Below are 16,003 nucleotides of genomic sequence, written 5' to 3'. Positions count from 1 at the left end.
TTTTTTTTTTTTTTTTTGAAAAGGGTTCAGTTCAAAGTGAAAATGAAGCAACAAATCCATGAGTATTTCTAAGGGGTTGTTATTTGTTTATTGATTTGTAAATCCATATAGGATTTGAAAATCTTTATTGATTATGAAAAATCAAAATAACATGTTTACTCTTGGATTTGATTCCTTCTATTTTTTCACTTTCAATACCATTCAAATCTATTTAGGGGGAGGGGGTTATTGGTTCATGGAGGTTAATGGATTATGAAAAGTAAACAAAAACAATGTGTTAATCAATAATTGATTTTAAAATAATAACCATAATGTGTTATTGGTTCTATGATTTAGAAATACTAGTTAAGATCCTATGTATTATTGGTTTTAGGATTTAGAAATACTACTTAAAATCCTATGTTATTCGTTTAGTGATTTGTTTTTTGTTTTTTTTTTTGTCAAACCACTTGCATTTCATTAATCAAAGGAGATAAAGTTCATACAAGCATTGCTTAAATTACAAGAGATAAAGGCATTTCCCAAATAAATACAATTCGCAAATATTTGAGGGCTTCGAATAAATTAATCATCACAGTCCGCAAATACTGACTCCAATCACAATCTTTAAGCCCACTCAAGAAAATCATTCTGATGCAGTCTGTTGCATAAGAGTGGACGACATTGCTTTTTGCTCTAAGGAACAATGCCGACACGCGCAACACATCAACATTCCAATATATTGAAACATGACCGCCACAAACAGCCATTGTCAAGAATCTCAAAGCCATGGCCTTTAGCAGTGGAAGACGGTTGATACTACCACGCAGAAACAAGGTGGAGCGAGGATGTGGCTCCTTGCAAATGTTTTAACATTAGGGTAAGTGTTAGACTAAACCATAAGGGAGGCCAAACAAAGTATGCACTCTATGTCTTTCCATGACCCTGACCTTTCAGGAGAGACAACCACCAAGTTGTCTATCGCACGGAAAGACATATCTCTGGCCGTTTTACTTATGGTAACCAATACCGCAAACAGAAGACTTGCCATTCCTCTTTGGTTGCTCTCTAGATCAATGTCTTCAGTGATATACTTCTGATAGCCCCTCTCAAACAGATTCACGTCTCAGCACTTATGTAGATAGTTGAAATGACGATTTGATGATTATGGTTGAGACTCCTCCACCCTCCTCAAGGAGATCCCGATCACGCTCAGTGGCCCTCATCACAAAACTCATCTGGGCAGTGGTGGTTTCACACTTGTGAGCTGAGTGAAGAATCCTGAAGTATGTAATCTCTATAATTTTCTACCTTCAACAGTTCAGCTTCTTCTCCAGAAGGAGCCTACAATTGAAAATTCTATGTTATTCGTTTAGTGATTTATTTTTAGATTTCAAAATTCATATTATATCTTAGAAGAGGAAGAGTAAGTAGACATCCTTCTGATTGTGATCTGTGGTTGAGTACATTATTTTTCTTCTTCGCAAACTAAACAAAAATCATATCGTGGAAAGAACAAACAAAAAAAAGGTAAGATATGTTTCTATGCGATACCTTTTCACTAAAAAGGTAAGAATAATCATTTTCACTAAACAACAACAACAAAAATTCATAGATTCTTTTTCTTTTCTTTTCAAACTGGTGTCAAGTAAAACAAGAAATTCATGAATCCACAACCACAAGGTGCAAAAAAGAGAGCAACAAAAAAAACAAGTCTTTACACTTCACACTAGGATAAAAGCATAAGACTTACCGGTGAAAGGGAGAAGTTCCCATTATGAGCCTAGAAACACGCAAAAAAAAAAACAAATCATTTTGGCTAAACAAACGGAATATAAAAAGCCTTTAAACCTAATCGAAATAATTTATATTAATTTTCGCGGTTTTACCATTTTTTCTACCGTCGGCGTCAACTTAAATATCAGCATTTGAGAAAATAAAATAAAAATAATAAAATAACATGTGAAATGAAACAAAGTCTATCATAATTTAAAAATAAATCATGCATATATATAATGAAACTGTAAATATATATATATATGTGTGATTGATATAAGCATTTGAAGAATGGGGAAATTATCATAAATTACCACTATTGATATACGTATGTTTAGGAAATCATTCATTTAAAAAATGGATTAATTTTCGTTCGGTAATGTAAAATAAATCATTTGATATCAAATATTTACAACGAAAAAACTTAAAGAAATTGTAACATATTGTTTCATCGCAATTAGTTGTTTACCGTTAAAATACAATTGTATGTATATAAAGTCCGAAGGATGTTGGATTCAATGATGTTTTTAGTTCTATTGAAAAACTCAAATGTATTACTAGATAGCTGGTTAATTGGTTTGCGTAAGAAGCATGATATTAGTGAAACACATGAGATATATATCGCCTTGATGACTATGGAACATATACAGATCCATAAATTTGCTTTATACAGAGAAACTATATATGGAACATATACAGATCCAAGATCACTGTAAGTCTGTAATTGCACCATGCATGTATCATGTCGTTTTTGTGTATAACCACATTAATATGACAACTTTTCAGACCTTTTTATTTGTTTTTGATATATCAAACGTTTTTCAGACTAACTAGATATTCACCCGCGGTACACCGCGGAACTATATTTATAAATAAAAAACAGTTTATATAATTTATTTATAGATTAATTATATACATAACTGAATTTTTTTATGTATCTATTAGATAGTGTGAAAATTGTTTTGTTTGAAGTTTATTGTTTTTTACTATAGGAACTATATCATATAATTTATTAAGTAGTGATTTCTTGAAGAAAAAGACTGTTTGTGTCCTTTTATTTTTCAATTTAAAGATAGTAGTATTGTTATTATGCTGTAATATTCTAAAATATATGTATAGTATAATTTTTGTATTGTAGTTTTGTATGTTTTTTAAACATCTGATTCACTCATTCATCTGAAATTTTGTTGATCTTATTCAACATTAGAGTAATAAGATATGTGAAATTATATACATTGAAGTAATATCTTATTCCCTATTGAAATTTTGGGGAATATATGTGTATATATAATTCCCCATTGAATTTTTTGGTTATTAAGTTTGGAGCCAGTATGTCTGTATATAATTTGATAGAAATAAAAAAATAGTTATTAGCAGAAAAACAACAATTGCAATATCACTATAACTTTTATATATATATATATATATATTGTAATTGGATTTTTTTTTGTGAAATCGTAATTTGATTTTGTTTTTGTTTTGCCTAGATCACTCTAGTCTCAGAAAACANAAAACAGTTTATATAATTTATTTATAGATTAATTATATACATAACTAAATTTTTTTATGTATCTATTAGATAGTGTGAAAATTGTTTTGTTTGAAGTTTATTGTTTTTTACTATAGGAACTATATCATATAATTTATTAAGTAGTGATTTCTTGAAGAAAAAGACTGTTTGTGTCCTTTTATTTTTCAATTTAAAGATAGTAGTATTGTTATTATGCTGTAATATTCTAAAATATATGTATAGTATAATTTTTGTATTGTAGTTTTGTATGTTTTTTAAACATCTGATTCATTCATTCATCTGAAATTTTGTTGATCTTATTCAACATTAGAGTAATAAGATATGTGAAATTATATACATTGAAGTAATATCTTATTCCCTATTGAAATTTTGGGGAATATATGTGTATATATAATTCCCCATTGAATTTTTTGGTTATTAAGTTTGGAGCCAGTATGTCTGTATATAATTTGATAGAAATAAAAAAATAGTTATTAGCAGAAAAACAACAATTGCAATATCACTATAACTTTTATATATATATATATATATATTGTAATTGGATTTTTTTTTGTGAAATCGTAATTTGATTTTGTTTTTGTTTTGCCTAGATCACTCTAGTCTCAGAAAACAAATATATCATCTTCTTCTTTATTTTCATTGGTCCATTTCCGACATCTCCGCCGTTTTTGACTTTTGGTTAATCGATTTCATATCCTTATTTGTGATGATTTAAGAAGATCATCTTTTGACATTACTTTCCACACCTTGTAGATTTCTTTTACCATTCCATATGTTCTCTTTTCCAACACATACAATAAAGAGAAATGTCTTTCCAATCAGTTTCTTCACTGGATCATGCAAGTTTTCTGGATCCACAATTAAGAATAAAAAAAATATGGTTTAATAGTTTGACATAAGATAAAGGATATATATATTATTGCAAGAACATATCTCCGAATAGAATAAACAAAAAAATCAATAACAGAACATTGATTTACTTGAGGCCATAGTGGATTGACATGGAGTTGAATACCATCAAAAGAATTAGATAAAAACTTAACACCTGTCATGATAAAGATTATGTAAGCAATGACACAATCATTGATCTTATTTAATCATAAATGAGTCTAACCGGAAGATGTGTTTACTTTTGTAGCCACTTATGTTGTAAAATTTGAGCAGACAAACAACAATACTTCCCTCAGATTTTTGACAGGCTCTAAAAACTTGATCGGCAAAATAATCCCACAACATACTCGCCATTCTTTGATTACTATGTCAAAATATTAGTATTGAAAATCAGAAAATATGACAATTATAACAACAAAATGAATATAGAGAAAACTAAATAGTATGCAAAGGTCACCTTTCATCCCTAAGCTCAAAATCAATATTCAAAGGTGTATCTAATAGTTTTCAGTAAGTTGTGGGTGTTATGTATTCGGTGATGATAATTCTCGTTTAGGTGTAAAATATTTATAGGGTCGATTCTGATTTCTTCTCCAAGGCAATAGTATTTGAGTTAGCAACTAATTAGGGAGAAAAAATCTGTGTAATCAGTTTTATTAAGGAATATGCTAGGAATCACACATTATTACTTTGATTAGGAAGAGATATGATTTTCAAGTTTAGGGAATGTTATATTTAATTAATTAATTATCAAATTAGTAAATAATAATGACTTTGATTATTTAGGAAAGTTGCGATTTAGTGGGAATAATTGTTTACAAAAATTGAAAATCTTATCATTATTTAATAAATCATAAATTATAAATTAAAAATATTTAATACAATGGCAGGGTTGTAAATAAGTTGAAACTTGAGGAATTTTTTCATAAATGTTTCTGAAAATGTATATATAGATATAAATCGTAACTTATAGTCTTGAGATCAAATTTGACTAAAGTTGGTTTTAAGTTATTTTCATATATTTAATTACTATTAGGACCACATAACTTTGAATATTATTATTAGATGTTCAAATTTTATGGATGAGAACGTAATTAAGAAGAAAGCATTCAATTCAAGAAGAGAACCCCAAGCTTCTTGATTCATCGACCTGTTGCATATTATTATTGTTATTATTATTATTATTATTTATTTTTGGCGTCAACATGACTCTTTCAAAACAAAAGATGAATATTTTACTCGTGTAAGAAAGTTAAACAACGAGATTAAATTATACAATGTGCCTGTGCGAGCTAGGCAGATCCCGAATCTCAACCTTCCGAATAAAATTAACATTTTGGATTTCATATGTAAATGTGTAAAGTTTATGTATCCTAAACACAATAATACATATACCTTCGTTTTTTATATAATTGTAGACACTAGCTACAAAATGTAACTCCGGACATATGAATAATCTAAAAACTAAGTTGCATCAACCCCGCCATGCACCCTAATTTAAATGTGAAAGGCAATACATTAGTGAAAAACATGATATTATATAGAAAACTATGGAACATATACAGATCCAATATCATTGTAATTGTACCATGTATCGTGTTTTCCTGTATTACCACATTTACGTAGACTTTTTATTTGTTTTGATGTCAAACATTTTTCAGAATAATCTCAATCGTATTTCGTATAGTCTTGAGATGCATTTTTTGACTCAAGTTGGTTTTAGGTTACTATTAGTATTAGGACCCCAGAAATTTGACTGTTATTATTAGATGCTCATATTATGGATGAGAACGTCATTAAGAAGAAAGCATTCAATCCAGGAAGACTACCATGTCTTGAAAACATATAAGCCTGTTGTATATTATTCTCATTTTTTTCTTGTTTTTTTTTTGCGTCAAGGTATTATTCTCTTTTCTATAAATTAAAATGAAAGATGAATATTTTTACTACAATAAAACATTAAACAACGTAACGAGATTGAATTACACAATGTGCCAGTGCGAGGCAGATGCCGAATCTAAACCTCTTCCAAGGATAATTAACAGAAACAAAAAAAATCGTGAACATTTTGGATTTCATATGTAATGTGTAAAGTTTATGTATATCGTAAACACAATAATATATATACCTTCGTTTTTGAATACTGGTAGACACTACAAAGTGTAAAAAAACATATAATCACAAACATTAAATAACTCCGGACATAGGAAAAATCTAAAAACTCAGATGCATATATCAACCCTACACCCAAATCTAAATGTGAAAGGCAAGAAAATGACTACTATTAAGTACTAACAGACTAAGAATAAAAGAAGGGGTCTACTACATGTGGATGAGTAACATGTTTGTCAACACTGGTAGTTAGGGATTGCATTAAATTTGCCAACATGAATTAGATGGGCAGATGAATTGATGATAATTAGTCACTCGAAATCTTTACTTTCTCTTTTTATTCAATTCTTCGATTCTTTCAACCTCATGCTACATGATCTATATAAACACCTTATTGGCTGACAGAGTTCCTCATTATCACATACACAAAACACAAAGATTATCAACATGGCTTCCAAGTCACTCTTTCTTGTTGCCTTACTCGTCGGCTCTTTCGCTTTCACTTCATTTGCTAGCGTCGCTAACAGGAAGCTTAAGAGTGGTCTCGAAGATCAAAAGACGTTCTTCCACCATCGAGGTGGTCTCGGTGGAGGCGGTGGTCTCGGTGGAGGCGGCGGCCTTGGTGGAGGAGGCGGTCTTGGAGGAGGTGGAGGACTTGGGGGAGGAGCTGGAGGCGGTTTAGGCGGAGGAGCTGGAGGCGGCGGTGGTTTAGGCGGAGGTGGCGGTTTANAACAGGAAGCTTAAGAGTGGTCTCGAAGATCAAAAGACGTTTTTCCACGATCGAGGTGGCCTCGGTGGAGGCGGTGGTCTTGGTGGAGGTGGCGGCCTTGGTGGAGGAGGCGGAGGCCTTGTGGGAGGAGCTGGAGGTGGTTTAGGCGGAGGATCTGGAGGTGGTTTAGGCGGAGGAGCTGGAGGCGGTGGCGGTTTAGGAGGAGGAGCTGGAGGTGGTGGTGGTTTAGGTGGAGGAGCTGGTGGTGGAGCTGGAGGTGGATTTGGTGGAGGAGCTGGAGGTGGTGCTGGAGGCGGTGGTGGTCTTGGTGGAGGCGGTGGTGCCGGTGGAGGATTTGGTGGTGGTGCTGGCGGTGTTGCAGGTGGAGGGTTTGGAGGTGGAGCTGGTGCTGGGGGTGGACTCGGAGGAGGAGCTGGAGGTGGAGCTGGCGGTGGCGGTGGATTTGGAGGAGGAGCTGGAGGTGGTGCCGGTGGTGGATTCGGTGGTGGAGCCGGTGCTGGAGGTGGTTTCGGTGGTGGACGTCATTGATGAGAGCTACAATATATTGACGTTAAAGCATGGAACGCTATGCATGGCAATGGTTCTACTTACCAAAGTAATACTATGAGATCCATTAATATATTATTCACCTAAAGTTATTCGTTCCATGATTTTGTGTTATTATCGGGTCTGATCAGAAAATAAATGAATTAGTTACAAGTTAATCGAGCTATACATACTTGGTGACTAGTTTATGCGACTATACATACCTTCTTCAAGGTTTCTTTGACCTTATAATTCAACTCGACTATTAGTCAACGCAAACGATGAGGACAATTTAATGTTTAACCCTAAAAAAGATTCGATGTAAACATTATAACGACGATGCACGACAATATCAAAGCCTTTTTTCCCAAAAGTATGCCAATATAGGAAAAAGATGTGTGAGCTAATAATAATAATAATAATAGCCAGCAGCATCCTACATACTCCTAGTTATATTTGAAATATTTTTGAAATAACCATCTATGTGGATTCATATAGATGAATCTGAAACGTACCGTCTACACTGGAATCAGACTCTAAGTGCAATTTACTCAATGAGATACAAATATCGTACAATCCAAATATGAACCAAAAAGAACAATAGAATAGTACTGCATGAGTGCATGTAAATGAGAGAATGAGAGAGAACTTTTAACACGCATATTATTTGACTGACGTAAACGATTTTTGAGGATTTTAGATCTGTTTAATTTTCTTGGACCGTGAACAAAACCGAATAACTACAATTATGTGACTGAGGTAAACATTTTTTTTTTCCTTTTTTGCTTACGTAGAATAGTACTACAGTCTACATATATCCAGAGTTCCAGACTATATTTTTTAACTAATTAACTAACCATGGTTGGATAGCAGTAACTCTTATGGCCCAATATATGGTCGTACGTTACCATCCAAATTTAAACTCAAGTAATAGGACATGTTTATTCAAACTTCAAATTTGTTTTGTATATGTATCCCAAAACATGAACAACTAACCTTAAAAAATGAACCAATCATACGGTGATTAAGTCACCGATGGAAATGCAAATTATGCATATTTTAATTTTGGCCAAACAACTCTGAATTAATTGATAAGTGAGGTCATGTTTACAATTATATGAATTTGACACCAAGTAAAAAGAAAAGAAATATAAATAATTTTACAAAGTTATCATCGGGTAATGGAAGCCTGAATTTCTTCGAGCGAACGGCCTCGAGTCTCCGGTACCATTTTCGTCACAAATAGGATGCCCACACCCGATATTATCGTATATATGAAAAACACACCTACAAGTTTTATTTATCAAAAAATGATTAAATTGATCAAAATTTTGGTGGATTTATTTAGATACTTGTATAAAAATGATCAGAGAATTACCGGAAGAGCTCCACTGGAAGAGGAAGTTGAAAGTGTAAGAGACGAACCAATTGCTGGACCAGCTAGTTAGATTGCATAACGTCCCTGCTGATCCCTTTATATTTATCGGTGTCATCTATAATCACCCAACGAAATAGAATAGCTAGTTAGATATAGACTGGTTAATTTTTATCTACATTACATATTGAATTGAATTAAATGTTAGCAACTTAGCACCGATCAACTTATAATATTTTCAGATATAATAACTATATTCTATATGGGCAGACAAAACAGTTAAGAACATTTTTAATCGGCTCATACAAAAAAAAAGCATGCATTTATCATTTGCATGGACATAAAATGAGTTTTCTTGTTTTTATAATGTAGCTACGTTTTTTCTATATATTTCTAAGCACTTCATTTAATTTATTAAATTTTAGTGAATATGTTATTTCTATTCTTTAAGCGTTTAAAATAATATTTATTTAAATCTATCTTACCAATATAATCAATGTTTAAATATTTTCAATTTATCTTGACTATATACGATATCGTCCATATTAAATTTTAAACATTAGCTATATATTGTACTATTCATCTCGTTACGATCATCATACTACTAAAGAGTAAAGACAAATGATTACCTCGGACACCATGACCCATGGAATACCTCCTATTCCGATTGTGATCGAAGTTTGAAAAACCTACAACAGAAGTCGGTAAATGTACCTTAAGCAAAGTTATAAATTATGTTCATTTAAGAAGGAGGACTTAAACGAAATTATTATGTAGTACTAGTACGTACCAACACTCCTATTAATGTTGAAACCGGGGTGTAATTTTCAAGTAAATCATAGCTCTGCAAATTATTTTTGATTGCTTGATCAGTTATATTGAAAAAAAAAAATTCAAAGTAATAAAGCACCTTTTTTTTCTTAGAATCACTACTATATCTTTATAAGTTTTAGTTTTATCTAAAAAAACCTGAAACAGAAACGATAGTCCAGTAATTAATGACCCCAAACACATCATGATCGTCGCAACCTGCAAATAAGTAATTCAACGACATTAACTTCTGATTCTCTACTATATATACATTATACACTATATAGTTCATTAACTAAAAGAATTTTAAATAAGTTATAACCGTTAAAAGCGATCGTCTCCTAAATTTATCCACGATTATAATTCCTATAACGCTCGTTATAGACTGTACCACGCTTGCAACCATCACTCCTACGTTGTTAGGGAAGCCTGCAAAACAATTAAATTATATATTAATTTCGTTTCACATAATATGATTTTTTTTTCTTACAAAATAATTCTTTTCTCACTGAAAGATTATATTTAAAGTATTACCCGATCTTTTGAAAATCGAGCTCAGGTAAAATGTATAGCCACTGAGACCTCCGAGTTGTTGTAGTACTAGCAATCCAATTCCCACCTACAGTAATTACAGCAATTAGTAAAGCCTCAAACACATAAAATTTTCAATTAATAATCAAAAGATTCTTACAGTAATGGCACGAGAGTATCGTGGATTGAAGAGCTCAAAAAATCCATCTTCTTTGAATTCTTGAAGATTTTCCATATATTTCTGTAAAAAGAACAATAAAGATATATATTCTTTAAACTATTATATTGATCGTATTTAATTTAAGTAGTGTCTATTTCTTGAACATTTTATTTACTTTGATTTCTGCCGCTTCTTTGGTGATATCAGTATTGTTTCCTCTTAGGCGTTGTAGTGCAACTTCCGATTCTTGTACCCGACCATTTCTAGACTATAAATTACAAAGATTGTTAAAAAAATTGTTCAACTTACTTGTAACGATTCTGAAAAGTATGTTGTAGTTAATTGATAGGAACAATATTAAATAATTACCAGCCACCTAGGAGACTCCGGTATGAAGAATAAACCGACGAATTCCAAAACACAAGGAACCGTGCCTGCACAACTCCAAACGACACAAAGCGATTATTTTATGAACTTGATTGTAAATTTTAAATTATACTAGTTAAGTATCATAAGAATACAACTTTAAAATCTATTTATATGTTCCTTTCAATAAAGAGAGTCGAAGATTTACTTATGAGAGCTAATTTTTGCCATGAAATGACTGATCCAACGAGGAATGTGACGGCAACGCTACCACACATCACAAGCTGTTATATATAAAAAGAAAACTATTAAAAAAAATTAAACTAGTAAAAAACAATTTCTTTTTATTTTTGCAATGTATTACCGAGTTGATCGCAGAGAACGCGCCTCGAACTTTTTTGGGCGCGATTTCTACAATGTAGACTGGTACCTAAGATTAGATTTGGAGTTAAACAATTAATTTATTGGTTGCTTGTAGTGAAAACTAATTAAATCCTAGTAGTTATCAGGCGAAGTATTAAATTACGTACCACATAAGAAGCTAGGCCAGCTGCGACCCCGAGAAAAAGTCTTCCGATATCAAGGGACCAAGTCGCCTTCAATAATATAAACCATTTATTAGAAACAGCAAATAATTAATTCGTCTGAACTTTTGATTTGAAAGATCTTTGTAGCTACAATAAACAATAGTCGTGGAACATGAAACATTCAAACGACTAAACTAATGTCATACGTGGCAAACAAAGGCTATTTAAAATTTTGAAAAATTAAAATGATGGTTAGAAGTTATAAGAAACCTGAGAGAAGGTGATCATAAGCCAGCCGGCCATGCAAAACGAGTTTGAAACCCACAAAGCCTGCGCATTATCATTCATCAAAACGCTGTTTTTTCTTTTTCTTTTTGGAGTTAATATTTCTAAATAAACTATATACGTAATGGAATTAATTGTAATTTTAGTAACGATGATAAATTAATTATTAAAAGGATAAATATAAAAGAACTTACGCCTCTTCGACCAAGTATATCAGCAAGTTTTCCCGACATCGCTGCTCCCACAAGTCCACCAATTGTTAAGACAGATCCAAAGAATGAGAACTACATCCATGTACGGAACAACTTAATTACATTTATGTTAAAATGGTTATAGTTAATATCTATATGAAAATGATTACTCCTAGCAAACTTTATTACAATGACACTACTAGCATATATATACTCTTTTTTTTTTTTTGGTCAAACTTTTCAATTTTATAAAATTAAAGAGTCTCAACCTCTAGTAGGAGAAGAAATACATCCAAAGCAAAGAAAATAAAGGTAACAAATGCCAAAAAACACCATCAAAAGATGGTTAAACAAGAGATAGATAAGATACAAATCATAGGAAGAGAACATAAAAGACCAACAAAATTAAAGAGTACAATCTAAACAGTTTCTTGATAGATTGCATCTATACGCTTACGTAATTTACCAACAAAAAAAATTAACTATAGAAAATCTAAATACTAATATATATACGAGAATAACGGATCAAGGCAGGCTATGAAGGTATACCCAAATGAAACAAACGGCCTGGACCCCTGATTAAATACAAAAAATAATAAGTAATTTATACTGGCTAGGGCAATTTACACGTTCACTTGGCGGATGATCATTTATCTAAAATGTAAAATTAGTTTTCAAAAACCCCCACTATTTGTATATTTTCTTTACCACACTACCCCGTAGTCAACACTTTAACTTATATCTTATATACGTACTATTTATATTTGTGACAATCCATCTATTGTAAATTTATATTTTGGTAAGAGGACGATTAACTAATTAAATAAGATTTTGTATCAGCACACAGGGAATAAGATCAACAACTCAGCACTGACCTCAGCCAAAGAAAGGTTCAGTCCTGCCATAATCCCGGTTTGAGCTGGTGATGTAAAGCCGGCCTGCCATGTTAATAAAATAAATAAACCTAAAATACGCATTTGGTCATTAATCATAAAAACAATGTTGCTTTTCGCGACAGCATACTCCTTATAACTTATTGATACATCCTTCTCTCTGATTTGATTTGATTTTTACATATATAAGATTTAGACATTTTAAGAGAAACAAAAACGTTCCTCTTTCAAACATTATTACAAGAAATCAAAAGGGAACCAACGAAACACTGAGCGATAGCCATCATAAATTTATTTCGAACATTTATAACAATTAAGTTATAACTTATTTTTTCGTTTCAAACTTATGATAACTTTAATGGGCTTATGTGTTCAGTTTAACAGAAAAATACAGAAAAAGCACAAAAAAGAAGAAGAAGAAGTGAGTATGAAGAAACTTACGGCAGTGCCATAGGAGAAGGTGCCGCAAAGAGCAGTGAAGGTTGTGAAGAGTAGAATTAAAGTGACGGGACCATCACCGTCGTTTACACGAACCCCTTTATCTGATGATTCAATGTCTTCTTGAATCCTAACTTTCTGAAGAAGTGGTTCGTCTCTCATGGCTGTGATTAGTGTGTGTGAGAGAGAGCAACAAAGAGATTAATGGAGGAAAGAAAGATTAAGGTGAGAGAGAGACTGAGTATCCTTGGGCTTAGTCCATTATATGGGGAAATAAAAATTGAAAAACCACATAGCATGACGTGCAAGTCTCAATAAAAATAGTTTTTTTTTTCTTTCTTAGAACCATTCTTATATATGGTATTTTCTATAGCCAATTTGTCAGGTTTAGAATGCGTTTGCAAATATTTTAATCTATGTTACAAGATTAATGTGTATATATACAACAGGGAAAACAATATAGAAGACTAATTCTGTTTATTTTGTTTATTTATCTGCTATTAGTATTTTTTTTATTTGCTCAAAGCTTTTAAAAAATATATATATATTTATCGTTCGAATTATATTTACCGCTAATAGTCACTTTAGTCAAACTTGACTATCATCATTAAACTATTTTTTCTAAACCTTTATAGTACATCTATATTTAACTTGTTCCCTCGCTTCTTATAATGTATGCCGTATGGCTTTTCTTGACAATTCCCTGGGCATAAAAACCGTACCCGAATACCCAACCCGGAACCGACCCGAAAAACCGGGTTTGGGTTTGCCTATAAAACCCTATTGGATTCTATATTCTAATACCCGTGGTTTCGGGTTAGGGTCGGGTAATACCCGGTACCCGTTTGGGTACCCAATAAACCCAAACATATAAATATATTTATAATATTTATCATTAATATAATGCAATTACCCTAAAGTTATGATTATAATTTTGAATATTTCATTTAGTTTTATACCTAAATATCAAAAATAATCAAAATATCTAAAATATATTGTCACATAAGTCAAATTTTAACTAAATTTATTTAAATTTAATTATATTTTTTTGGGTGCCCGGTAGTTCAGGTACTAATTGGGTTCTGAAAATTGTAACCCAAACCGATCCGAACCCGGTATTACCCGAACCGAACCGAACCCAAACATAGTAAAGTACCCGAATGGGTTCTATTTTCCATTACCCATTAACTCGAACCCGAACGGGTAATACCCGAACCCAAACGGGTAACCCGAATGCCCAGCCCTAATTCACATAATATGGTAACCGTAATAATTACAGAAATAATGTAAGGTGTTACGTATGTAAAAAATAAATCAAGCGAAGTTAAAGCTAGTGGTTAACTTTTTGCTGTCAACATCTAGTTATTTTTAATTTTACGGTTGAGTATTGACCAATGGTCGACTTTTTCTGAATGCAATTTCATTATTTGGCCATTGCAAAAGTTCAAAACTCAATGAAAATAAGTGTAAATTTTAACCTCGGATCCCACACTGAAGAATTATAAAGTAAATAAAATGAACCAACATGAATAACGTGTTCTATTGTTTAGTTGTTTTAACATATAATGGATTGTTATTTCGTCCATTACAGACTATATATAGTAAAGGATTTGGTTAGAATTCGGATTTTACAAACATTTGCGTAGGATTAGTGGGAAAGCGATATGCAATGTGCCAAAGAAATACAATTTGGGAGACACGACTATTAAGTTAATGGCAAAAGTTCATTTTTCATTTGGAAATCATACTAAACATGGACACCATATACACACATTACGTTTTCGTATATAAAATAGAATCTTTATTATTTTCAGTTAACATTTAGCAATTTGATGTATATAATTGATAAAAATGATACACGTAACACTAACACGCTCCTCTTAGGCTCTTACATAATATATTAGATATCTTCTAACAAAGTTCTATAGATCATAAGATTTTTAGGTGGACTGATCTTATCGATACGACATATCCATAGTGTCTGATTAATTAGTACTCATAAATAGAGGTTCATAACCAATAGAGGTTCTGTTTACTCAATTACGTTATTTTTTGTTTAGAAATTTATGACAATTTTATAACAACAGAATACTAATAATTTTATAGTCACAAGTTCACAACCAATAGAGGTTCTGTTTTCTTTTAGTTACAGTAATTTTGTATTTGATGGGTTCACAATTTAATTATTTTCATAATGTGTATATATATGATTGGTTAAATTAAATGAGATGTTCATGCACATCAAAATACCTTAAGATCCCCTGCTAAACAGCATATAAAGATGACTGGATCAACATCATAGCTTGACAGATAAAATGTTCATGTCAAATCGACGGAATCTATATGCAGCCGTTGTTTGAATGTTCTTATATATAGAAATTAATATAAGATTATACACAAATCATTGGCATTAATAAAATTTTGTAATATTTTTGATCAAGTCACATTCGATATGATCGTTGAATGAGAGCGGCTCATGAGATGCCAGAAACATTCCACACAGTTAATTTAGTCATCCGCTTAACAAATTCTTTTATGTCGTTATTAGTTTGTCGTATGGAGAAAAAACAAAAAGTACACCAGGTTTATAAGTTTTGTATTTTAATTGGTTTGAAAATCTACCGTATGCACAATTCAAGTCTTTGTAGAATCTTTATAAAGTTTATTTTTGTATTTGAGTCTTCGTATTTTTAATTTGGACATACGTTCACAAACCAATAACTTCTTAAATAATTTTCACATATGTTTTTTTTTTTGTTAGTTAGTTTCACACATACTATATTCAGGAAATGTAGAGTTTTACATATTTTGTTTATGTTGTTATTTTTACTTTAGTAAGACGAACTCTCGTAATACTGATAAAACTACAAAAAAAAAAAAAAA

At 31.7% G+C, this 16,003-nt stretch overlaps 2 protein-coding genes and 1 long non-coding RNA gene across 3 annotated transcripts; 1 reads left to right on the top strand and 2 right to left on the bottom strand.

Moving 5' to 3' along the window:
• LOC109129189 lies at nucleotides 3,856-4,605 on the bottom strand. The gene is made up of 3 exons (XR_002035393.1): nucleotides 4,417-4,605; nucleotides 4,267-4,331; nucleotides 3,856-4,134 (listed from the first exon to the last, which is right to left on the bottom strand). It is a non-coding gene; the product is annotated as an uncharacterized LOC109129189 (long non-coding RNA).
• LOC104746453 (glycine-rich protein 5-like) lies at nucleotides 6,625-7,735 on the top strand. Its single transcript, XM_010467935.2, has 2 exons — nucleotides 6,625-7,007; nucleotides 7,237-7,735. The coding sequence occupies exons 1-2, from the start codon at nucleotides 6,737-6,739 to the stop codon at nucleotides 7,545-7,547; spliced, it is 582 nt and encodes a 193-aa protein (XP_010466237.1). The 5' UTR covers nucleotides 6,625-6,736; the 3' UTR covers nucleotides 7,548-7,735.
• LOC104746452 (putative sugar transporter ERD6-like 13) lies at nucleotides 8,634-13,329 on the bottom strand. Its single transcript, XM_010467934.1, has 17 exons — nucleotides 13,124-13,329; nucleotides 12,665-12,727; nucleotides 11,793-11,882; nucleotides 11,584-11,643; nucleotides 11,317-11,382; nucleotides 11,151-11,216; nucleotides 10,995-11,070; nucleotides 10,790-10,854; nucleotides 10,596-10,688; nucleotides 10,421-10,501; nucleotides 10,264-10,348; nucleotides 10,052-10,158; nucleotides 9,889-9,948; nucleotides 9,710-9,763; nucleotides 9,549-9,608; nucleotides 8,923-9,037; nucleotides 8,634-8,831 (listed from the first exon to the last, which is right to left on the bottom strand). Exons 1-17 carry the CDS (start codon nucleotides 13,280-13,282, stop codon nucleotides 8,716-8,718), a joined length of 1,416 nt encoding a protein of 471 aa, XP_010466236.1. The 5' UTR covers nucleotides 13,283-13,329; the 3' UTR covers nucleotides 8,634-8,715.

This window comes from Camelina sativa, chromosome 15 (assembly GCF_000633955.1).
Source record: "Camelina sativa cultivar DH55 chromosome 15, Cs, whole genome shotgun sequence".
NCBI lineage: Eukaryota > Viridiplantae > Streptophyta > Magnoliopsida > Brassicales > Brassicaceae > Camelina > Camelina sativa.
The sequence above is the reverse complement of the archived record's forward strand: the minus strand, read 5'-3'. Positions and strand labels throughout refer to the sequence as shown.